The sequence below is a fragment of the Salvelinus sp. IW2-2015 genome, linkage group LG4q.1:29 (assembly GCF_002910315.2).
Source record: "Salvelinus sp. IW2-2015 linkage group LG4q.1:29, ASM291031v2, whole genome shotgun sequence".
Classification (NCBI taxonomy): domain Eukaryota; kingdom Metazoa; phylum Chordata; class Actinopteri; order Salmoniformes; family Salmonidae; genus Salvelinus; species Salvelinus sp. IW2-2015.
The window spans coordinates 2,318,536-2,345,399 of NC_036842.1; the positions used below are offsets into that span (position 1 = coordinate 2,318,536).

At 42.1% G+C, this 26,864-nt stretch overlaps 1 protein-coding gene across 2 annotated transcripts; it reads left to right on the plus strand.

The window, feature by feature from the left end:
- The first annotated feature begins 283 nt into the window (after positions 1 to 283).
- Positions 284 to 26,791, plus strand: nop14 (NOP14 nucleolar protein homolog (yeast)). Of its 2 annotated transcripts, XM_023983356.2 has the most exon segments (19): positions 284 to 426; positions 614 to 796; positions 4,628 to 4,762; positions 5,305 to 5,446; positions 5,699 to 5,841; positions 6,146 to 6,283; positions 6,490 to 6,612; positions 6,842 to 6,973; positions 7,710 to 8,007; positions 8,246 to 8,376; positions 8,496 to 8,581; positions 8,686 to 8,821; positions 10,331 to 10,432; positions 14,405 to 14,558; positions 16,314 to 16,473; positions 20,063 to 20,210; positions 25,550 to 25,668; positions 26,183 to 26,338; positions 26,590 to 26,791. In XM_023983356.2, coding segments are annotated over 18 exon segments (2,589 nt in total). In that variant the 5' UTR covers positions 284 to 426; the 3' UTR covers positions 26,693 to 26,791.
- Positions 26,792 to 26,864: the final 73 nt, after the last annotated feature.

Below are 26,864 nucleotides of genomic sequence, written 5' to 3' on the forward strand. Positions count from 1 at the left end.
CAGAACACTGAGCCAATCACGGCATAACTAGAGAACATTGCCAACCCCTACGCTGGCTGCTTCACCACCAAATATAYCACTGAGCTAGTATTTTTACATTGTTTGCAAACTGATATGTGTCACGTAGTAATGCCAAAATAACATACAAAACATGCACAGGTGGGGCCCTGACGAGCACATATTTCACATCTTATCCTTTTAACTTTAAGTGCAATGCTGATTTTTTACCAGATAGCGGCGCTGCAGAATATTACTTACCATGTCAACTGACGAGGAGTCGCCTCATGATGAACTTTGACCTCGTGCTGGCAGTCGGATTTGCTGCTGTGGAACAACGTGGATAATGCAAAGTAGATGATTTAACGTTATATTTRAACTTCAAAATACATATGAGGTGTTTTACTTGACCAATATCCAATCTATAAGGTATGCCATTACAATTTATGATGTTTGCCTTGAGAACGTGTCCAATGTTAGCTAGCCGACGTTATCAAACGTTAGCTAGCCAGTTATCACACTAGCTATTGTATTTCAGTACTTTACATGGTTGTTATATTAGCAAGGAGGTTCTCAGCCATATTCTTGCCTTCACCTAGCTACCTATTTTGTKTAGATGGGGAAACTGCCAAAAAAGAAGAACCTTGCTGACAAGGTTCGCAAGACCAAAACTTCCACCCAGATCAAAAACAACCCATTCGAGGTGAAAATCAACCGGAAAAAGTTTGACATCCTCGGGCGAAAAAGCAAGCACGACGTCGGTCTGCCAGGTGTATCCAGATCTAAAGCCATCAACAAGGTAGGTGGTTGCAATGAAGTGTTTATGTACACATGGGGATTTGAAGATAACATATGCAGAGATGGATGTAAAGTATCCAGCCTGGTTTCAGATTTGTGCTCTCTTACCAACTTCTATGGTCGTTGTCCATATAAGTTTACCATATGAGTTAACAAGCCAGCACAAACAGATCTGGGACCAGGCTAGATGGATCCTAAAGACGTCCGTAGACTAACGTTTGCTCCTAGCAATAGTTGTTGCAACATTTTTTTTATTGAAAATGACCAAAAAGTCACTATTCGAGTCACAAGGTCCGAGTCCCAAGTASAACGTCTCGAGTCATTTACAAATCGTGCATTATAATGCCGCGTTCAAAACAACTGGGAACTATGAAAAATACGAGGTAAAATCGTGACGAAAGTGATCTTCAGGTCGGAAAGTTGAAGTTCTAGAAAAAGGCCCGAGTWCCKGAGGTGGAATTCCGAGTTGGATGACCAATCAATTTTCACCAGTCCAAGCTCGTTTTCTTCAGTTACCAGGGATTTTTAATGCTGCATTAGAGCAAGTCCAGTCACAAGTTTCTTTCAATTGACTCAAGAAAAAAACCAACTATACATACAATGACTTCAACTACAAATCGAGACCACGGGACTGTAAACTTCTATCTGCATAAACCCATTTGAACTTGGCACTATAAGGTTCTGTCCGCAATCCAATCACAAACCTGAACAAATACAGACAGACCAATCAGAACATGATTTTATTGGTCACATACATGGTTAGCAGATGTTATTGCGAGTGTAGCGAAATGCTTGTACTTCTAGTTKGGACAGTGCAGCAATATCTAACAAWTCATGTCTTTGTCATCTCCCTCTAAGTARGGTCTAGGCTAGTCTAGCAGCCATGATGGCATGTAAGCAAAAAACGGTTCGATATCATAAAGTAAATGATGTCACGTCGTTGTTCATTGATGACAAAAATTTGTCTGATCATAAAACATATGTATTTGATGTGTTCTGACTCTCTTGGTAAATTAGTGTTATTCTATCATTTATATATTCAAATAGCTACAGTCTTCTTAACTGAACATGTCTAATTCAAAAGTGTCTGAATCTTATGGCTGAAACCAGATTGACATTTCAGACCCATAATGTTCTATCTGCAATGGCACCCCCCTTAAAAAAAACAGATATACAAATGTCTCATGATTTTGATAGTCAGTAATTTAGGTCACTTTTTAAGGTGATGACCTTAATGGGTTTTGAAAGAATTCACTACAAAACAGTTCTGAGGTCTGCGATGTGACCTTTGATGCTCAATATCTCAGAACTAGGCTTTGCACAGATAGTTACCTTGGGACTATACGGTTCTATCTTTGTCTATTTATTGAGGCTACCAGACAGTCCTTTATCATTATTTTTTCAACAACACATTTTGATTATGTAATAAGTCAATTGAACTAATTCCAAATGAAAGCTCCATACGTAAATTATACATTTCAAGTAGAGATCGACCGATTTAATCGGAATGGCCGATTTTAATTAGGGCCGATTTTCAAGTTTTCATAACAATCGGTAATCGGAGTTTTGGACATCGATTATGGCCGATTACATTGCACTCCACGAGGAGACTGCGTGGCAGGCTGACTACCTGTTATGTGAGTGCAGCAAGGAGCCAAGGTAAGGTGCTAGCTAGCATTACATCAATCTTAACATAATCACTAGTTAACTACACATGGTTGATGATATTACTAGTTTATCTAGCTTGTCCTGCGTTGCACATAATCGATGCGGTGCCTGTTAATTTATCATTGATTCACAGCCTACTTTGCCAAATGGGTGATTTAACAAGTGCATTCGCGAAAAAAGTGCACCAATGTGTACCTAACCCTAAACATCAATGCCTTTCTTAAAATCAATACACAAGTATATTTTTTTTAAACCTGCATATTTAGTTAATATTGCCTGCTAACATGAATTCCTTTTAACTAGGGAAATTGTGTCACTTCTCTTGCGTTCTGTGCAGCAGAGTCAGGGTATATGCAGCAGTTTGGGCCGCCTGGCTCGTTGCGAYATGTGTGTAGACCATTTCTTCCTAACAAAGACAGCCAACTTRGCCAAACGGGTGATGATTTAACAAAAGCGCATTTGRGAAAAAAGCACAATCGTTGCACGAATGTACCTAACCAAAAACATCAATGCCTTTCTTAAAATCAATACACAGAAGTATATTTTATTTAAACCTGCATATTTAGTTAAAAGAAATACARGTTAGCAGGCAATATAAACTAGGGAAATTGTGTCACTTCTCTTGCMTTCATTGCACGCAGAGTCAGGGTATATGCAACAGTTTGGGCCGCGTGGCTCGTTGCYAACTAATTTGTCKGAATTTTACATAATTATGACATAACATTGAAGGTTGTGCAATGTAACAGCAGTATTTAGACTTATGGATGCCACCCATTAGATAAAATACGGAACGGTTCCGTATTTCACTGAAGGAATAAACGTTTTGTTTTCGAAATGATKGTTTCCGGATTTGACCATATTAATGACCTAAGGCTGGTATTTTTGTGTGTTATTATAATTAAGTCTATGATTTGATAGAGCAGTCTGACTGAGCGGTGGTAGGCAGCAGCATGCTCGTAAGCATTCATTCAAACAGCACTTTCCTGCATTTGCCAGCAGCTCTTTGCTGAGCTTCAGGCATTGCGCTGTTTATGACTTCAAGCCTATCAACTCCCGAGATTAGGCTGGCAATACTAAAGTACCTTTTAGAACATCCAATAGTCAAAGGTATATGAAATACAAATGGTATAGAGAGAAATAGTCCTATAATAACTACAACCTAAAACTTCTTACCTGGGAATATTGAGCACTCGTGTTAAAAGGAACCACCAGCTTTCATATGTTCTCATGTTCTGAGCAAGGAACTTAAGCGTTAGCTATTTTACATGGCACATATTGCACTTTTACTTCTCCAACGCTGTTTTTGCATTATTTAAACCAAATTGAACATGTTTCATTATTTATTTGAGACTAAATTGATTTTGATCTAATATGTTAAGTTAAAATAAGTGTTCATTCAGTGTTGTAAATGTCATTATTACAAATATATATAAAAWRCGMCCGATTTAATCGGTATRGYCTTTTTTTGGTCCTCCAATAATCGGCATCGSCGTTGAAAAWTCATAATCGGTCYACCTCTAATTACAAGCAATTTTGACATACCAAAAGACCAGTAGGRCTATGCTAGTACTTGATGCCACATTGCTTGTGCGCTTGCAAAGTAAACAAGAACAATTATTGGTCACTAAACCATTTTTGGAGATGGATATTTATGTATGGCAATCCTCTCCCAACAATTTGACATTTGCACTCCACCCAATCTTATAGCTGTACAGCAAATCAGCAATCTGTTTGCTAGCTTGGTGGTTCTCAAACGTTTTGACCCACGACCCCCAAAAAGGAGTGGTTCCAAGCTTACACCCCCTGCGCACGCACATACTTGTGCACACACAGGGAGAATGCACGCGCACAATCGCTGTGCAAGTGTAGCCTGTCATTACAGCCATAAACAGCGATGCATTTTCAAAATGCACGACGCAGAAATGAACAGCATTTTACACCTGCTTTTTTTGAGCTGAAAGTCATTCCTGTTAGCAGCCAATGTCAACTAAATGTAGTAACGTATGTGTGAACTGTTTTGACTGGGAAGCATACGGTAAGCTTTACAGTATCTCAAATCACAGCTAGAGTGGTTTGCAACTTGTGTTACCACGTTTCTTTGATTCTATTCATTAGTGTGCCAGTGTGGCTCTTGTGCTTATAAGATATTCCTTTCTTCCCCCAGCGAAAAGAGACCCTGTTGAAGGAATATAAGACAAAGGACAAGGCCAATAAGTTCATAGACAGACGGTTTGGCGAGTATGACACCAAGATGGACCCAGAGGAGAAAATCCTTCAGAGGTTTTCGATGGAAAGACAGGTGAGATCAATACTGACAGACACTTCTTTTTGATATGATTATTTGGGGTTATTAAAAAACACTCCAGGCCACACTTGAATGTCTAAAACTAGATAGAATGTATAGGGAGCAGGGCTCCCTTGCAAAAGAGACCTTGGTCTTTAATTTTAAAAGTAAAACCCCCAAAAATGTGGAAGTTATAATGGACTTATATATTTTCTGGCCCACAAATTGGACATATTTTTTAAACAAATCTGTGCGTCCCTTTGTTGATTTTCAAAATACCGACGTGGCCCTTGAGCCAAGAAGTTTGCCCACCCCAGCCCTACATTGTCAATTTACAGCATGTTCAATATAAAATTATTAATTAAACTATCTTCTCGGGAGCTGCACTTTTGGCTGGCCCTGTGCTCCTCTCAAAGCTGTGTGTTATGTGGGGGGTTGAGACCAGGGGAGAAGACTCATTTCCAATGTAACATTTGGACAAATACATGTGTGTTGTATAAAGATGCACCGTAGTCCATAACTTAACATTGTCTTCTCTTGATGTGTTCCCCCTTCAGCGTACCCAAGACAAGAAGAACATGTATAACCTGAATGAGGAGGAGGAGTTGACCCACTATGGCCAGTCTCTGTCTGAGATGGAGAAGCTCAACGACATGGTAGACAGTGACGATGATGCAGACGAGAAAGGAATGCTCTCAGGTGAGACACAATGACCCCGGTCTTCACAGAATTGGGGGGAGCTGTAGACCAGGGAGAGGGAGAGAAGGGGTGGGGGGAAACGTGAGAGAGAGATAAAGGGGGGGGGGGGGGGATCTGTCTGAGATGGAGAAGCTCAACGACATGGTAGACAGTGACGATGATGCAGACGAGAAAGGAATGCTCTCAGGTGAGACACATATGACATCTGAAGTAGTGACCATAACAATATTTTCTCATCCGTCTTTCCTTCAGCTGAGCTGACTGCATCCCACTTCGGAGGAGGCGGTCTGCTGAGGAGGAAGACCCACGGGGAGACGGATAACGGGGGGAACCAGAGAGCCAAGTCCAGACAGGAACTCATAGAGGAGCTCATCCTCAAGTCGAAACAAGAGAAGGTGTGTCAATCCCTCTCGTCTCATTCTAGGATGTGCTTTAATGTCTTAGACACGTTAGGAATGGTATTAAGGTTTATTCGCTGGAACGTTGGTGGGAGGTCCATTCAATTGTTTGGGGCAGCATCCAAGATCATCAATGTGCTGCGGTTTCTTCCTTTTTTAGGAGGGGGTTAATACCCTTCGTCTTGACTTGGTTGTATAGTGTGGTCCACCAGATATTTGATTAACTTTTCCAGTACTGGCAATAGCTCTACGGGTGTCTGAGGTGAGATCAGATGCCTGACACGGTGTTGGTTGTCCTCAGAGGGAGAGGCAGAACCAGAAGGAGGAGTCCCAGGTGCTGACAGAGAAGCTGGACCAGGACTGGAAAAGCATTCAGGGGCTGCTGGCTCACAAGAATGCCCCCAAGGCTGACAGACACGAGGAGGAAGACAAACCCAAGGTAAAAGAACAGGAAATGTATACATTATATATGTATACATTAAGGTTAAATTAAAKGGTTTCCAAGAGACCTTATCTCAGTGAGATGAACCCGGATAAGTAAAATGATTGTGCCCCAAGGGGGAAAAAACCTTTGTCTCATCTCAAATCAAATTTGATTGGTCACATATACACATTCATCTTTGTCTCTTCCCTTGTATGTTCCAGCTGGATGAGTATGACATGATGGTGCGAGAGCTGGGCTTTGAGATGAAGGCTCAACCATCTGAGAAGATGAAGACTCCAGAGGAAGTGGCCATGGAGGAAAGGGAGCGCCTGCAGAAACTAGAGGTATGGATGTGTCTCAACACCATTTCCTTGTCCTTTTTTTCTTTATGACCATTGATGGGTAATGGGTCTGCTTTCACCTGACCTGTCAGCCAGTAATCATAGAGGTAAGGACTTGAGAAAGGGAAGGATGTAAACTATTGATACACTGACACGGTTTGTCTCTCTGTGTGGTTTGACCTGTCTACTGCACTGAAGCTGTTTCCTTTCTGTGGTTTGACCCTTGCCCCAGGCTGACAGGCTGAGGAGGATGACGGGAGATGTAAGAGAAGACTGCACCAAGACCCCGGCTCACATGTCAGCTGACGACCTCAACGACGGCTTCGTCCTAGACGGTGACGACAAACCGACTCTGGCCTATCAGGTAAGGGACCAGGCAGACTCTGCCTGTGTGTGGATTATGATTTGACCTTGTGTCTTGGAGTTCAGACATCGCATCATCTCTACTCTCTCAATGGGAGGAAGTAGTAGGAAGGGTCACACACATTTATTTGYACAGTGACGCTAAAACATTTAATTTGGCTCTAATATTACAGCATTTTTTTTATTCGAGATCAAATGTTTCATATTAGGCGACAGTACAGAATGTCTAACATCTAATTCAAATTGTATTTGGCACATGTGCCAAATACAGCAGGTGTAGACCTTCCTGTGAAATGCTTACCCACGTCACCTTTTATTTGAGGGTATTTTCAAACATATCTGTTTTACCGTTTAGAAATGAAAGCGCCATGTATCTAGTTCACCCATTTTGAAGGTGTCATAGGTATTGGGACGAATTCAATTATGTGTAGTAAAAAGTGTATTTGGTCCGATATTCCGTTGCACGCAATGTCTGCATATGCAGTTTGTTTTTGTTGTGCCCAAACGATATGTATGAAAATACCCTCAAATGAAAGGTGCCATTCTGTACTGTCCCCTCATATGGAACATTTGATCTCAAATCCAAAATGCTGGAGTATAGAGCCAAATTAAATATTTAAGCTTCACTGTCCAAATAAATACATAGGGGAGTGTATGTGACAGTCAAATTTACAGGCGTTCACTGAAAGAAGAGCAGATAACAAAATCCTCTTTTTTCTCCTTCTCTCTCTCTATAGGATGGGAAATGGAACATAAATGAGGAAGGGGCAAAGATAGAGGGGGATGACGAGGAGGAGGAGGGTGGTGAAGGAGAGAGTGGTGAGGAGGAATCTGATGGAGAGGAGGAGGAGGGCAGTGGCGAGGATAGCCACTCGGACCTGGACTCTGAGCAGGAGAGTGAGGGAGGAGAGGAGGACGAGGAGGCGGAAGAAGAGGAGAAGGATGAAGCGCCTGCAACCAAATCTCAGCTGAGTGAGGAGGAGAGGAAGGCCCAAGCAGAGGCAGCTAAAGCAGAACTACCATARACGTTCAAAGGTAAGACCCCTGTTTTATATGATCTAACTGGACATCATTTTCGGGAGGTGATAGTTTTTGGAATATGTTGGTATATAGGAAAAATGATTTCTGTTTCAATTGAAAGCTAATGTCGACTGCTCTCGAGTGATCCAGCAAAACAAAACACGACTCCCCCTGGTGGTCGTGCCCTGACACAACACCATCATTGTCTTGTCTGCCTTCTCCACCCATGTCCAATGTCCTTCTCTCCTCCCAGCTCCAGAGAGCTACAGTGACCTGAAGGGCCTACTGCAGGGTCATCCCGCTGACCACCAGTGTGTCATCCTTGCCAGGACACAGAAGTGTAACCATCCCAGTCTGGCTGTGGGGAACAAGCTCAAACTACAAGTCAGTAGTGTTCAGCCTGAATCACAAGATGGAATTGTTAAGTGATATGCCGATGTTTTGCCAGGGATCAAAATAGTTATTTGATTCAACTGCTGTGGTTTTCTCACTTCCTCGTTCAGAAATTATTTGGCTTTCTGCTGGAGTATGTGGGCGAGTTGGCTTCCAGGAGTCCACCGGAACTTTCCACAATAGACAAAATGATACCGTGAGTAACGCTCTCTGGTTTTGATATGCTATAGGATTTGACTGTGCCAGGTGTATTGATTGTGATGGTGCTGGTTTGTTCTGTCTCTCCCTGCTGCTCCCCAGGCAGCTGTATGGTCTATGTCAGCTGTTCCCTGAAGCTGCTTCCAAGGCGATGCAGACGACTCTGGTTGACAGCGCACACAGCATGGAGGAGGTACTAGAGGTCAAGGGTCGGACCGCCTTCCCACAACTAGACATGGTACTTTTGACTTTCTTCTCAAAGGGTTTTGCTTKCCACTTCTCTGTTACGTTACTGTCATGGACTGTTGTCTTTTTCTGCGTGAAACACGGCTCTACATGTCAAGTCAGGGGGAAAAGCCAGGGAAATACCCGTCTGACATCTGTTAATCCTGTTCCATTTGTTCTCTGACAGTGAAGTCCAATCCAAAATTTAAGTCTAGAATCGGCTTCCTATTTCGCAACAAAGCCTCCTTCACTCATGCCGCCAAATATACCCTAGTAAAACGAACTATCCTACCGATCCTTGACTTTGGCGACGTCATTTACAAAATAGCCTCCAACACTCTATTCAGCAAATTGGATGCAGTCTATCACAGTGCCATCTGTTTTGTCACCAAAGCCTCATATACTACCCACTACTGCGACAAGTATGCTCTCGTTGACTGGCCCTCGCTTCATATTCGTCGCCAAACCCACTGGCTCCAGGTCATCTATAAGTCTTTGCTAGTTAAAGCCCCGCCTTATCTCAGCTCACTGGTCACCATGGCAGCACCCACTCGTAGCACGCACTCCAGCAGGAATATGTCACTGGTCATCCCCAAAGCAACTCCTCCTTTGGCCACCTTTCCTTCCAGTTCTCTGCTGCCAATGACTGGAACGAATTGCAAAAATCACTGAAGCTGGACACTTATATCTCCCTCACTAACTTTAAGCATTAGCTGTCTGAGCACCTGTAAATAGCCCACCCAACTACCTCATCCCCATATTGTTATTTATTTTTTTGCTCCTTTGCACCCCAGTATCTCCACTTGCACTCATCTTCTGCTCATCTATCACTCTAGTGTTAATGCTGAATTGTAATTATTTCACACTATGGCCTATTTACTACATTTGCACACACTGTATATAGATTTTTCTATTTTGTTGTTGGCTGTACGTTTGTTTATCCCATGTGTAACTCTGTGTTTGTGTCGCACTGCTTTGCTCTATCTTGGCCAGGCCGCAGTTGTAAATGAGAACTTGTTCTCAACTGGCCTACCTGGTTAAATAAAGGTGAAATAAGACATTTTAATACAAAGAAGTGATGGGGGGAGAATCGATACAATTACATATCGCAAATTTAGTTTTGACGATGTTATATCAATACTTGACTCCCATATTTCTATAAAATGAATTGCTAGTCGGCCGTACCTGCGCAAAACCTCCGGTATGTTTCATCCAATAGCTTGTTCTCCATCTATCTTCTTTGTAAATAGTGAGCCAACATTTTTTTCAGCACTTTTATTTCCTTGACTGATCAATGCCAATTTTCTCACGCTCTCGTCTCTCTGCAGCAGACATAGTGAGTACGTATAGAATTGTGAGAATTGCAATACATATCGTATCGGGATAAAGTCGTATCGTGATGTCCCTGGCATTTACTAGCTCTAATGGTGAGCACCAAGCTTGTCTGTAAATTGGTTTCTCTGACAGTGTTCTGTCAAGTTGACGTGTTGGTGACATCTCTCTCTCTCCTTTCTTTTCTCAGCTCATTTACCTGAAGATAACAGCATTGCTGTTCCCCACCTCAGACTTTCGCCACCCTGTCACCACCCCAGCCCTACTGTACATCAGCCAGGCCCTCACCAAGGTAATTATCCCACGGTGTGTGTGTGTGAGCCTGTGTCTGTGTATGACAGACAGATTGTGTGTGTGAAGAGCTTGTCTGGATAAAAATGGTCTTCCCTCACAATGGGGCTGACCGTAATATGTCGACCGGTTGATTGTTTGGCAGATTGTTTTATTCAAGCAGTAATAAATAGTGTATTCYGAAAGTATTCAGACCCCTTGACTTTTTCCACATTTTGTTACGTAACAATCTTATTCTAAAATGGATTGAATAAAACATTTTCCTCCTCAATCTACACAGAATACCCAATATTGACGACGCGAAAACAGGTTTTAGACATTTTTGTAAATGTATTCAAAATTAAAAAAATGGATACCTTATTTACATAAGTATTCAGACCCTTTGCTATGAGACTCAAAATTGAGCTCAGGTGCATCCTGTTTCCATTGATCATCCTTGAGATGTTTCTACAACTTTATTGGAGTCCACCTGTGGTAAGTTCAATTGATTGGATATTATTTGGAAAGGCACACATCTGTCTATATATGGTCCCACAGTCGACAGTGCATTTCAGAGCAAAAACCAAGCCACGAGCTCGACGGAATTGTCCTCAGAGCTCCGAGAGAGACAGGATTGTGTCAGCACAGTTCTGGGGTAGGGTAGCTAAAATTGTTTGCAGCATTTAAGGTCCCCAAGAACACAGTGGCCTCCATCATTCTTAAATGGAAGAAGACTTTTCCTGGAGCGGGCCGCCCGGGCAAACTGAACAGTCGTGGAAGTGCCTTGGTCAGGTTGGTGACCAAGAACCCAATGGTCACTCTGACAGAGCTCCAGAGATCCTCTGTGGAGATGGGAGAACCTTCCAGAATGACAACCATCTCTGCAGCACTCCACCAATCAGGCCTTTATGGTGGTGACCAGACGCAAGCCACTCCTCAGTAAAAGGCACATGACAGCCCACTTGGAGTTTGCCAAAAGGAACCTAAAGGACTCTCAGACCAGGAGAAACCAGATTCTCTGGTCTGATGAAACCAAGATTGAACTATTTGGCCTGAATGCCAAGTGTCACGTCTAGAGGAAACCAGGCACCATCCCTACGGTGAAGCATGGGGGTAGCAGCATCATGCTGTGGGGATGTTTTTCAGCGGCAGGGACTGGGAGACTAGTCGGTATCGAGAGAAAGATGAACGGAGCAAAGTACAGAGTTCCTTGATGAAAACCTGCTCAGGACCTCAGACTTTCACCTTCCAACAGGACTATGACCCTAAGCACATAGCCAAGACAATGCAGTCTCTGAATGTCCTTGAGTGGCCCAGCCGGAGCCCAGACTTGAACCCAATCGAACATCTRTGGAGAGACCTCAAAATAGCTGTGCAGCGACGCTCCCCATCTAACCTGTCAGAGCTTGAGAGGATCTGCAGAGAAGAATTGGAGAAACTCCCCAAATAAATGTCATTCCCAAGAAGACTCAAGGCCGTAATCGCTGCCAAAGGTGCTTCGACAAATGCTGAGTAYTGGGTCTGAKTACTTATCTAAATGTGMTATTTCAGTTTTGCAAATGTAATATATTTGCAAACATAATTATTTTTTTTCTTTGTCGTTATGGGTTATTGTCTAGATTGAGAGGGGATAAAGCAATTTAATCAATTTTAGAATAACAATGTGGAAAAGTCGAGGGATCTGAGTACTTTCTGAATGCAGTGTACACACACACACACTCTCACACTCACTACCGGTCAAACGTTTAAAACACCCACTCATTCAAGGGTTTTTCTTTATTTTACTATTTTCTACATTGTAGAATATTAGTGAAGACATCAAAAATATGAAATAATACATATGGAATCATGTTTTAACTAAAAAAGCTTTAAACAAATCAGAATATATTTTATATCAAATAGCCACCCTTTGCCTTGAAAGATTTGCACACTCTTGGCATTCTCTCAACCAGCATTCACCTGGAATGCGTTTCCAACAGTCTTGAAGGAGTTCCCACATATGCTCAGCACTTGTTGGCTGCTTTTCCTTCACTCTGCGGTTCAACTCATCCCGAACCATCTCAATTGGGTTGAGGTCTGGTAATTGTGGATGCCAGGTCATCTGATACAGTACTCATCACTCCTTGGTCAAATAGCGCTTACACAGCCTGGAGGTTGTTGGGTCATTGTCCTGTTGAAAAACAAATGATAGTCCCACTAAGRYCAAACCAGATGGGATGGCGTATCGCTGCAGAATGCTGTTGTAGCTATGTTGGTTTATGGCAATGAAAGTAACTTTTTGGGTTTCATTTTCATTTAGATTTGGATTGATTTTAGATTGAGATATGAAGATGTTATTATAAGTTTAAATGTATCTTTTTCCTGAATGTGCATGTGGAAACCTTAACTSTCATGCAGATTGGTGAAAATGGTAAGATAAGTTGGCATTCCACACGAGAAAGGMTGCCGACTCCCCGTGTATTCTATTACCGGCAACTTCAGGAGAGTAATGGCAGAATTTGCAAAAGCCAGCAGGAGCAGTAGGAGAATAGTTGTGCCAGGTCAAGGTTTTTTGTTGTTTGGTATCTAGATCTCTGGCACCCTCTTGAGGCATTTGTCTTATTTCAGCAAACTGTAAGCTTAAAGCGTCAGASAAGTTCAATTCCTATAGTTGATTTTATTGAAACACAATAAAGTTTACCCAAACCTAATATATAGAAAAATACACGTAAAAAAAWTTCCGACCAATCAATTGGGGAAAAAGAACAGGCAACTTTCAGTCGACCAAGTTTTTGTTGGGGTCGTAGACAGCCCTACCTCACAACAAGCCAACGGACCTGTCAGTCAGTCTCCTCCGTCTACTCTATAACAAATACTTCACCATCTCTTTCTATTATTCTTCTCTCTCTGTTCTCAACTAATCCCTCCTGTCCATGTCTTTTTTTTGTAGGATTTCATCATCCCTTCATCTCAATCTCCTATAACTTTTGAATCAACCTCTTTTTTTCCCTCGTGCTTCCAATCGCTCTGAAGTGGGTTGGAGCTCTTCTTTCGCTAAACCAGACCTGGGTTGAGATACTATTTGAAGTAATTTCAAATACTTTAACTGTGCTGTATTTAGCTTGGCTGTCTTAAAGGACCATTAGAATATTCCCAAAACTGCTAACCCTGTCAATCTGGCACTCCAGGCAGGTTAGAGCAAATGCTCAACGTATTTGAAAGGTTTCAAGTAGTAGTTGAACCCAGGTCTGCGGAAGAGGGCTTTATCCTTCCTTCCTGCCACCAACCCTTTTGTTTAAGCATGGTGTTTATGTAGATAGCTCAGCTCCAGATGTTGCTCAATGGAAAGGAACATGCATACACACACTGTTTCTGTCGCCACGTGCCCGCATTTTCACTAAGCTTTTGACCCGTGGAGTCATGTCCTTTCTTAGTGTTGAGTATGCTGGTGATGTCGACGCAAACCCAGCCAGGGGGAAAGATGAAGACGTATTATTACGTAACTTCTACACGCCAACAATGAGTTTGTAGCTGTGTGAATGGTGAAAACAGGCTAGAGAACCTCTTGAGTTACTTTCTCAGCGGGATTCGCGCGCAGACATTTACATTTAAGTCATTTAGCAGACGCTCTTATCCAGAGCGACTTACAAATTGGAAAGTTCATACATATTCATCCTGGTCCCCCCGTGGGGAATGAACCCACAACCCTGGCGTTGCAAGCGCCATGCTCTACCAACTGAGCCACACGACATGCGTTCACACACGCACGCACGCACGATGAAGCTAATGGCTTTGAGAAAAAGCGGAGGCTGCACAGAAGTGTCACAAGATCATAGAGAAGGAAAAAGGATTGAAAGCACATTCAATACATTATTGTCCCTTTCTCAAGATTATTAGTGTGTGTGTGTGTATGTATAAATGCTTGTGTACTATGTTTAGTAGGCAAAGTAGTTTGAGGCAGTGATTTCTGCCTAACTTGGACCTGTTCCCTGTGTGTTTTGTGTGACGTCATCAGTGTCCCGTGATGTCATTGGCGGATGTGACATCAGGCCTGGTGCTGTGCTGTCTGGCTGTGGAGTACGTCTCCTTCTCCAAGAGGTTCTGCCCTGAGCTCATCAACTTCCTGTTGGGAGTACTCCACCTGGCCGTGCAAGATAAGACCTCTCCAGGTACGGTCTTTCTGTTTAATACTGTCATATCTCCTCATCAACTAGGCCCAACTGGTTATTTCCTATTTCCTGCACTTCCTGTTCACACATGACTGTAGGACCATGCACACCTCCAACTCAATCATCAAGTTTGCTGACTATACAACAGTGGTAAGTCCGATTTACCAACAACGACGAGACAACCTACCGAGAGGAGGTGAGAGCCCTGGCAGAGTGGTGCCAGGAAAATAACTTCTCCCTCAACGTCAACAAAAGGATATGATCGTGGACTATAGGAGACAGCAGAGTGAGCACGCCCCCATCCACATCAACAGTGTCTGCCAGTGGAGTGAGTCAAAATCTTCCAAGTTCCTGAGGACCTGTGTGTGGGGAAGGTGTAACGGCGCCTCTTCAAACTCAGGAGGCTGAAGAAATTCTGCGTTGCCCCGAAGACCCTCACAAACCAATACAAATGCACCATCGAGAGCATCCTGTCAGGCTGTATTACTGCCTGGTACGGCAATTCTACTCCTAGCAACCGCAGGTCTCTCCAGAGGATGGTGCGGTCAGCCCAACGTATCATCAGAGGCACACTGCCTGCCCTCCAGTACATCTACAGTACCCAGTGTAACAGGAAGGCCAGAAAGATCAAGGGCCTAAGACACCAGAGCTGCGGACTCTGGTCCAGGTGCTAATTTCCTGCAATTTTATCAATTTTGCCATGGGGGTTTTGTACTGTGTATTTAAATACTGTATTCTCGACTGAGTTCATGCTACCACTTACTGTACATTTTAGTTAAACTTTTAACTCACCACATTTATTTATATACTGGATTCTTGACATAGCTCGTTCTAATATCTACTGCTGTACATATTCTTAGTGTATCTTGTGTAAATTRATCCAGTGTATATTTGTGTAGATTGCTTTTGAAATACTTTGCTACAGTCCTATTTGGGTTAGTCATTGAATTTGTTCCGACATAAAACACATATATATATATATATATGTGTGTGTTATTTATTTTTTTCACTGCATTGTTAGGGACTAACGTCTTCTAAACTGTGTACACAACCAATAAATGTTGATTTGATGTTAAATACTAGTATCAGTTCGGGTATTCAAATAAACGTGGGCAGAGGTCCGAATGAACACTTCTAAATAACCAAAAATGTTTGCCTGCCTACCTGTCTGTCTGTACTGTGATTGCCTCGGTGTGTCTGCCAGCTACAGTATGATACTGCACAGTGCTGTAGAGTGCATTCAGGGCACCATGGCAGTAGCGGCGCCCGGTGAAATAGTTTCACCGCCATGCCAAGTCMTCATCGGCAGAATGAAAGCTAACCTCTGCTAGGTGTCAAGATCTCAACTCCCGTTGATGCTGATTTGATTTAGTGGAATTTAAATAGGTCATGCTGTTAARGCATATTTTGTTTGCCTTGTTCCACTTRGCTTGTTCTTCTAAAAAAGTATATGTCTCCTCCGTAGTTGTTCTAGTGGGTTTATTTGTCWTGTAAAAGACTGGAGCCCTGTCTSTATTTATTTGACATGTAGACCACAGGAGGTTGGTTGCTCCTTAATTGGGGAGGATGGGCTCGTGGTAATAACTGGAGCGGAATTAGTGGAATGGCATCAAACATGGTTTCCATGTGTTTTAATGCCGTTCCATTCGCTCCGCTCCAGCCATTATTAAGAGCTGTTCAGCAGCCTCCACTGACGTAGACAGTGTGACACCTAGGGCCCTAACATGACTGGCTGCTGTGTTGTGTTCCTGCCAGGTTACTCAGTGGTGCCACCCTTCAGGCAGAACGGTAAGGTCAGTGACCTGCTGGTGCTGTCAGACCCAGAGTCCAGCCAGACATGGAGCAAGAAGACCCTACCTCTGTCTGCCACCCAGACACTCAAGCTGACCACTGACCTGGACACAGACCACTACAGGTAAGACGGAGAGCAGAGCACCGATTATTTATATTTAAATAAAATAAAATATATTTTTTTATATATATATATATATTTTTTTATATATATATATTTTTTTTAAGGGTCCGATCCTTAAGCAGCGTTCCTTGCTTGTAGAAGCCTATGGCTGTGCAGTGGCATAGGCTTTTTTTGTTAATTCAACAGACGAGACACTCTGATTTCCCGAGCCCTTGTCGCAGTCAAGACATATTTTATATGTAATTTTTATTTATTTTTATGTCATAAAACCAAGGGTTGGAACAAATTCTTTTCCAAGTAAGTCCTGAACCAAACCAACGAATTGTTTAATATTAAAAAACTATTTGGCTCAACATTAAATGACTTCACCCGCCATGCATTGCGGAAAGAGCAGCTTGATATGGAGCGGGCACGCTATAGATCAGTGAGTTGTTTACATGCATGATGGGAAGACAAGTGTCCGGCGCGAGATGCAACTGAAATMTTGCATGTGGGGAGAGAGGGTGGAAGAGGAGGCTTGGCTRGACGCGCTTGGCATCTTGTGATGACTTGCATTATCTGAATTAACCCCYCAGAATTATACATACGGAGGAGCAGCTTCTATGCAGGAACTTAGAATGTCTGGAAACMACAGTTGTCTAGCTAGCTAACAAGCTTGTATATGCAGAATCACGCTTGTAACATCAGTAGGCTACAGTTATGCTGAGAAGGGTCAGGTACCCTACACGCACTGGCAAAGATTCAGCTGGCAGGCAGGCGCTAGAAGTTTCTGGTTGACAGCGGGAGGGGCTTTGCATAGGCGCTTTTTTGCTTATTTTTTGTGGGGCTGGAAAAAAAGGCCTGGAACGTAAAAGAATGTTATTAACCGGTTCCCATGTTTTTAAAATAAAGGTTCTGTTCTGGAACAATATAGATCACTTTTGTTCCCGGTTATGGGTATGGAAGTATTGTAGAGGGCTGCATTCCCACAGGATGCTCACGGGCATAACCCGCAGTCCCTGCAGTTATATCCACAGGACGGTGGGTTTAGGGTCATGAAATATTGTGTGGATGAAGGGCGGGTAGGTAGCGGTGGGTTGAATAAAGAGAACGATGCATAAAAAATCCTTAAATGTATAATTGTTGCACAATTCATTTCTTTCATTTTTTTTAAATCTGAAGTTAGTGCGTAACCTAAGCTTTAGGGCCTAACTGCAGTGTGCCAAATAACCACCAATTTCAAATTACTTTTGGGAGCTTAACTTCGATCCACTGAGGCAAATAGGACAATGTGGGAGTTTAATTCAATAAGACAAAAGCTGSGAAACGGAGAGTTGGAAATAAATAGGAGGGCCAGAACAGTGGTCTGTTTGGGAAAGATTTGATGGACGTGTGTGATGTTTGTGAGCCGCTATACAAATTCAACAGTCACAAGATGGGAGACTTCAGAATGGCATGTCAAGGGAACTATATTGTTCAGATGGGTTAAATTGAGTAGCCTAACTGAAATGTTGGACACTGACTGTAGGTCTATAACACCTCACATACCCTAATATAATATGAACTCCTGCAGAATAAAGCATTTGTCTTACAATAAAGTCATACACCAAATGTATATTTTTACTCTGGAGAAATGATTTCTGCATCTTGAAAGAATGAGTGTGTTTGTAAAGGAGCGATCATTTATTTATTTATTTAAGCTGATAGTATTTCAACCACAAAATATGCATCCAAGCCAAACTGAAATCTTATCAAAAACATGTTGGGTTGTTTCAACAGTTTAATTTCCTTGAAACTGGTCAAGCTGATGTKATTTGAAAATGTTGGCGAAATCTTTCCTGTTTTTTTTTTTGTTGTATAATTTTCTCAGACATCTAAATGTCTATGAGAGAAGCAGAGATGAAAGAAAACACAAACCAATGTCAACTAGATTGCAGCATTTATTCAGTCAATTTATGACATTCTGGTGAGCAATGGTTTTGTCTTCTAGGGCAACAATTAATGACAGAAGATAAGCAGCATATAGGCGATCTAATTATAGACAAGTTGACTAGGAAATAGCCTACCTAAATGTCAGAAATGATAAGCGAAAACAGGCGTAAAAAAAAAAAAAAACATGTCAAATTAATTATTTTTGCCGTCTGAGTGTACAACACATTTACTATATTTGCCGGTTAGGGTCTGGTGCAGAGCTCAGATTTCCACTATCACATATCAGGCAGTCGCGAATGGGTAGTTAGAAATTGTGGGTGGGTGTGGGTGAACAAACYGCTGATCCGCGCATCACTAGCACGCGCAGACAGGCAACTTTGGGATGAAACATTATTAGGCTACTTGGAAACAGTCATCTTTCTGTTTTGTAGGCTATGCGTTAGCCAATCAACTGTATTAAAAGCACCTCTTTGTCGCACTATTCACACATCATTCGCTGCGTCAAGCTCAGTAGCACCTCCTGTCCTAGTTGGGCGTGTGAGATCAGGTGCGCCAATAGGCTGTACAGTGCATTCGGAAAGTATTCAGACCCCTTCACTTTTTCCACATTTTGTTACGTTACAGCCTTAAAATGTATCAAATGTTTTTGCTAATTTTATTTGTATTTTTTTTACCCAGAAGTAACACAATTACCTAAATATTCAAACCCTTTACCTAGTACTTTGTTGACGCACCTTTGGCAGCGATTACAACCTTGAGTCTTCTTGGATATGACGGTACAAGCTTGGCACAACAATTTTTTGGGGCACAAGTATTTGGGGAGATTCTCCCATTCTTGGGGAGCGGGTGTGTGCACAGCTATTTTCAGGTCTTTCCAGCGATGCTCAAGTTTTGTTAGTTTATTTGAGCAGTAATTAGACTTGCACCTACCTTCCTGTTTTTAAATCAGTTGATTGATACCACAAACGATCTACACCCATCATAGCCACTGCCCATATGAAGTCATTGCTGATAAAGCTTTCTGGTTTTCACAGGAAGATATTCTTGTGGGGCTTACAAAGACAGATGCATGGTTGAGTGAGTGTGTGTGTGTGTGAAGTGTCTCGGTGCCATGGTAGTTAAGAACGCTGTGTCAGCTTCCAGGCTTCATGCGTGGAGACTAGAGAGAAACCGTATGACCCTGTTGGGTAGTGGACGGGACACACACTTAGACTTCACCCCAGGTGAATAGGGTGTGTGTCTGATATCTCAACATTCCCTATGAGTGGGTCATTGTATGTGGCTGTATCGAATATAATGTTATGTCACTTGTGCCAAATACAGGTGTAGACCTTACAGTGAAATGCTTACTTACAAGCCCTTAACCAACAATAGTTACGGAAAGTAAGTGTTAGGTAAAAAATAGATAAGTAAATAACAAATCATTTAAAGAGCAGCAGTAAAATAACAGTAGCGAGGTTTATGTACTGGGGGTACCGGTACCGAGTCGATGGTTGTGGGCACAGGTTAATTGAGGTAAAATTTACAGGTAGGTATAGTTATTTAAGTGACTATGCATAGATAATAAACAGGGTCAGTGTGTGTCCATGTGTGTTTTTGCACGTGTGTCTGTGGGTCCGAGTGTGGTCATTTAACCAGTTTCTTCTGTCCTAATGATGCCCCCCCCACCCCACCCCAGACTGTCTGCTGTGGCCACCTGTATGGACCTGCTGAAGCGCTGCTCTTCACTCTACAGAGAACTCGCTTCCTACTCGCACGTCTTTCAGCCAATCGCAACCCTGCTCTCCAAACATCTCCCAATCAAAACGTATCCTGCAGCATTGCAGGTGAGTGGAACTGTAGTGTCATCCAAAGACAACTTAGTTTGGGCTGCCCTGGGCAAATGTTGCTGCAGTGAAACATTTGACGACCATTACCAAAGTGTTGTGGTTTACAAAATCAGGGATTAGTTAAATTAGTCATTCAAGCACTGTTTTAACTAGTTTTTTTTTTGCAAGAGGTTAGTTGAGCGTGTTCATTCCCTTCATCTGTCATTGAAACACTTACCAGGCTTATTTAGCGTGCCAGTGGCCATCGAAGGTGAGCAGAACTGCCGTCAGGTCAAAACCTTGGTGAGGACGACGAGCATGCAGATGAGCTTCCCTGAGACAGTTTGTCGAGAATTTCTTTGGTTGTGCAAACCCACAGTTTCATCACCTGTCCAGGTGGCTGGTCTGACGAATCCGCAGGTGAAGAAGCTGGATGTGGAGATCCTGGGCTGGTGTGCTTACACGTTGTGAGACCGGTTGGACATACTGCCAAATTCTCTAAAACAACTTTATGGTAGAGAAATTAACAATAAATTCTCCGGCAACAGCTCTAGTGGACTTTCCTGCTGGCAGCATGCCAATTGCACGCTTCCTCAACTTGACATCTGTGGCATTGTGTTGTGGGACACAACTGCAAATTTTAGAGTAGCCTATTATTGTTCCCCCAGCACAAGGTGCATATGTGTAATGATCGTGCTGTTTAATCAACTTCTTGATATGCCACATCTGTCAGATGGATGGATTATCTTGGCAAAGGAGAAATGCTCACTTACAGGGATGTAAACAAATTTGGGCACCAAATTTGAGTGAAATAATTTCCATACACCACTTTTCAGGGATCTTGTATTTTCAGTTCAACACTTTACATGTTGCATATATATCTCACACAACTGTTCAAAYGTTTGGGTTCACTTAGAAATGTCCTTGTTTTTGAAAGAAAAGCAACACAAAAATGTCCATTAAAATAKCATCAAATTGATCAGAAATACAGTGTAGACATTGTTAATGTTGTAAATGACTTGTAGCCAGAAACTGCAGATTTGTTATGTAATGTATACATAGGTGTACAGAAGCCCATTATCAGCAACCACCACTCCTGTGTTCCAATGGCACGTTGTTTTAGCTAATCCAAGTTTATCATTTTAAAAGGCTAATTGATCATTAGAAAACCCTTTTGCAGTTATGTTAGCACAGCTGAAAACTGTTGTTCTGATTAAAGAAGCAATTAACCTGGCCTTCTTTAGACTAGTTGACTATCTGGAGCATCAGCATTTGTGGGTTCGATGACAGGCTCAAAATGGCCAGAAACAACTTCCTTCTGAAACTCGTCAGTCTATTCTTGTTCTGAGAAATGAAGGCTATTCATGTGAGAAATTGCCAAGTAACTGAAGATCTCATACAACGCTGTGTACTACTCAATTGGCTCTAACCAGAATAGAAAGAGTGGGATGCCCAGTGCACAACTGAACAGACGGATCAATATGTATCTGTAGTTTAGAGAATACAGACCGCCTCAACTGGCAGCTTCATTAAATAGTACCTGCAAAACACCAGTCTGAACGTCAACAGTGAAGAGGCGAATCCGGGATGCTGGCCTTCTTGGCAGAGTTGCAAAGAAAAGCCATATATCTCAGACTGGCCAATAAAAAGAAAATGTGTGCAAAAGAACTGACACTGAACAGAGGAAGATGGGGGTTTGGACAGACAAATCTTAAAGTTTGAGGAGTTCGGATCACAAAGAACATCGTGAGACGCAGAAAAATTAAAAGATGCTGAAGGAGTGCTTGACGCCATCTTTCAAGCATGGTGGAGGCAATGTGATGGTCTGGATAAACGGATCGTGAAGAAGGAAGGCTGTCACTCATTTTGCAACTCCATGCCATACCCTGTGGACGGTGCTTAACGTGAGCCAGTTTGGACAAGATGAACATATAGAACATCACTATATATGAATCTACATCCTATAATATGGCAAGAACTATTTGGGAAGAAGCAAGTCAGCTGGTATTCTGTCTTAGTGCTGCCACTCTCTCTTATATATTAAGTGCTCTGGATCTCCACTCTATTCAGCGTGTGGGAGCAGCTTGACCGTAAGAAGTGCCCATCAAGCCAATCCAACTTGTGGGAGGTGCTTCAGGAAGCATGGGGTGAAATCTCTTCAGATTACGTCAACAAATTGACAGCTAGAATGCCAAAGGTCTGCAAGGCTGTAATTGTCTTTGACAAAAGCGAAGTTTGAAGGACACAATTATTATTTCAATTAAAAATCATTATMTATAACCTTGTCAACGTCTTGACTATTTCCTATTCATTTTGCAACTCATTTCATGTATGTTTTCATGGAAAAGGCCATTTCTAAGTGACCCCAAACTTTTGAATCTGTGTATACACACACACACACACACACACACATACACATACACATACACATACACATACACATACACATACACATACACATACACATACACATACACACTACCAGTCAAGTTTGGACACACCTACTCAACCCCTGGAATTTATTCGTTTTTTTTACTCTTTTCTACATTGTAGAATAATGAAATAACACATGAAATCATATTGTAACCAAAAAAGTGTTAAACAAATCAAATCTTCAAAGTAGCCACCCTTTGCCTTGACAGCTTTGCACACTCTTGGCATTCTCTCAACCAGCTTCACCTGGAATGCTTTTCCAACAAGCAGTTCCCACTAGCTATGCACGATATATCAGAATCGGCCGAAATTAGCTAAAAATGCCGACATCTGTATCGGCCCGATGTCTAGTTTAACGGCGARGTTAAAAACCGATGTCAAAGCTACAGTGCGTACCTATATAACGTAGGTTCAGGACGTAATGACGGCATGTGCAACACGGAATTCCTAACCTAGCCCACAATGTCTGCTGTGGCGAAATAAATAGGTTTTGGTTATGTTTTTCTGGTAGCGGGGACATGCGTAAATGCCCCAAAAAAAGAATTTTTGGTGTACGTGTAACCTTTTTATTTAACTAGGCAAGTCCGTTAAGAACAATTACTTTTTTACAATGACGGCCCGGACAACGCTGGGCCAATTGTGCGCCACCCTATTCGACTCCCAATCACAGCCGAATGTGATACAGCCTTGATTCGAACCAGGGACTGTAGTGACACCTCTTGCACTGAGATGCAGTGCCTTAGACCGCTGTGTGTGTGAACTTTTTAACTATACTAGAATGCTTAAAAGGCCGCTAAAAGTTTTATCTGTTAAGGTATCGTTTTTTTGGCAAGGAAAATATTGGATATCGGTATAGGGCAAAAATGTAGTACCGGTGCATAACTAGTTCCCACATGCTTGTTGGCTGCTTTTCCTTCACTCTGCGGTCCAACTCATCCCAAACCATCACAATTGGTGTGAGGTCTGGTGATTGTGGAGGCCAGGTCATCTGATGCAGKACTCCATCACTCTCCTTGGTCAAATAGCCCTTACACAGCCTGGAGGTGTGTTGGGTCGTTGTCCTTTTGAAAAACAAATGATAGTCCCACTAAGCGCAAACCAGATGGGTTGGTGTATTGCTGCAGAATGCTGTGGTAGCCATGCTGGTTAAGTGTGCCTTGAATTCTAAATAAATCACCGACTGTGTCACCAGCAAAGCATCCCCCACACCACCACTTCCATGCTTCACCCATTCGGAGATCATCCGTTCACCTACTATGCGTCTCACAAAGACACGGCAGTTGGAACCAAAAATCTAAAATTTGGACTCATCAGACCAAATGACAGATTTCCATCGGTCTAATGTCCATTGCTCGTGTTTCTTGGCCCAAGCAAGTCTCTTCTTCTTCTTATTGGTGTCCTTTAGTAGTGGTTTCTTTGCAGAAATTCGACCATGAAGGCCTGATTCACGCAGTCTCCTCTGAACAGTTGATGTTGGGATGTGTCTGTTATTTGAACTCTGAAGCTTTTATTTGGGCTGCAATCTGAGGTCCAGTTAGATCTAATGAACGTATCCCTCTGCAGCAGAGGTAACTCTGGGTCTTCCTTTCCTGTGGCGGTCCTCATGAGAACCAGTTTCGTCATAGCGCTTGATGGTGTTTGCGACTGCATTTGAAGAAACGTTCAAAGTTCTTGAAATGTTCCGCATTGACTGACCTTCATGTCTTAAAGTAATGGACTGTCGTTTCTCTTTTTCTTTTCTTAATTGAGCTGTTCTTGTCGTAATATGGACTTGGTCTAAGCCCTATTTGATATATCTTCTGTATACCAACCATACCTTGTCACAACCCAACTGATTGGCTCAAACGTATTAAGAAGGAAAGAAATTCCACAAATTACTTTTAACACGGCACACTTGTTAATTGAAATGCGTTCCAGGTGACTACCTCATGAAGCTGGTTGAGAGAATGCCAAGAGTGTGCAAAGCTGTCATCAAGGCAAAGGGTGGCTACTTTGAAGAATCTCAAATATAAAATAAAACACTTTTTTGGTTACTACATGATTCCATATGTGTTATTTCATAGTTTTGATGTCTTCACTATTATTCTACAATGTAGAAATAAAGAGAGAACCTTGACTGGTACTGTAAATATAAATCTAACCAATTTCCAGTGCGGTCCTCRGGGCCTCGAAGACAGAATGCAGCCCCAGGGCAAAATTACCTCTGTTCTAATGCCTCTTAATTATCAAAGTAATCAGATTACCTTACTGAGTTTGGCTAAACTAAAAGTTACATGACTGATTTAACAATTTTGAACTGTTAACTAGTAACTGTAACAGGGTACATTTAGAAAGTAACCTGCCCATGGTCTGTGTCATGGTTCGTTTCTATAAGGAGAATTTGAATTTCAGTTTACTTCCTGAATTGACTGCCTTGAAATGGAATTGACCCCAAACTTGGACTACCCCTCACCTGACACTATAGTGAGTCCTTGTTTTATCCATCTTGGAATGGGAATAGGGCTAAAGCAGTATATACATGTACCTTCACACAGGCTAGCAAGATGCTTATTACAATGGAGCATTGTCACAGTTCAGCTGCTCACCCTCACAGAAATACTCACTATTTCACCTCTAGTTGCAATTGATGTAGGATTTGTTTGCTTGCAAGTTGTCTACCACATGGTGTTTTTGTATAGGAGTTTTTTTTTACTACTTATAGAAATGTGTCTTCTAGGCCGGGTAAGTATAAAGCATGTCACAGCATGTAAAAATGGCTTTATAAATGACATTTGATTTTTACATTTGCTTTGAGCTGTTTCCGTGTGTATGGTAACTGTTTCAGCGTAAATATTTTCCTTTCATCGATCTGGTTCAGTGTTGATGTTAATTGTATGCTTTAGTTTTTTTCTAATTATTGAGCACTTTTAATCTCCTTGTCCCAGGACCTTCATGGGGAAATCCTTGCGGCCATATCCGGTTCACGGACGTCACGTCCTCTCCTGGTGTTTGAGAAGAAGAAACCCATTCCCCTCAAACTGTTCACACCAAAGATTGTGGAAGTGTGAGTGAGACCTRTAAATTCAGTTATTTGTGTGGAGAAAGAGGAAGACAAAGTGATTGTATTCCCTTGTAATGTCATCTTCAATCCAAGATTGTCGAGTGAGACTCGTCTTAATTCAGTTATTTGCGTAGCATTACCCCGCTGAAGATTACATTTTTTATTTACCCTTTATTTAACTAGGCAAGTTAGTTAAGGAACACATCCTTATTTACAATGATGGCCTATCAGGGGACAGTGGGTTTAACTGCCTTGTTCGGGGGCAGAATGACAGATTTTCACCTTGTCAACTCTGGGATTCGATCCAGCAACCTTTCGGGTACTGACCCAACGCTTTAACCACTAGGCTTCCCTTGTAGTGTCACATGCACCCATTTGGCTTACATCAAAGATTGTAGAAAGATTGTGTGAGACTAAATTAATTTATGTATAACAAACGCCTATGAAAATTGGAGTACAAAAGAACTATGTTCCCCTTTTAGTGTCACCTTCCATTTTGTAAACCTCTCAATTCCAGGCTGGACTATGGGAAAAGGCGAGGGAACACAAAGGAGGAGAGGGAGAAGGAAAGGTTGAACCACAAGTATAAGAAAGAGTTCAAGGGAGCTCTGAGAGAGATCCGTAAAGACACCCGCTTCCTGGCCCGAGAGAAACTCAACGAGGTCATGGACAGGTCTGTATGACATTACATACACTTATCACTATAACACATGCCAGAGTCTGGTCTAGTGGTAGCGCTGCCAACTCCTCACTACATACCCCTTGGTGACGGGTATTTGAGCCCCGCCTTTGCCACTTTCTCTTCTGTGCCCTTTCTACTACCCCTCCCTTAACCTTTGTTCTTCTATAAAAAAAATACTTGAAAATATATGGACTTTTTTCATGTGCAGATGACCTGACGATTTTTCTTCCCTCTGTGTGTAGGGATGCGGAGAGGAAGAGGAAYGTGAAGGAGCTGTTTGGCAGTCTGGCCACCCAGGAGGGGGAGTGGAAGGCTCTGAAGAGAAGGAAGAACAGCAGACACTGACCTATTCAAAACGGCTTTGTATTGTCAGTTACAAGCTTTGTAGTATTTTCTATTATACTTTTGTTTTAAACATTGCAAAATAAAATTGCTGAGAACGACGTGCATGATTTGTATTAATTTGTGGATATCATCCATTTCATATGTTATGAATTACAATTTGTACAATATGTCA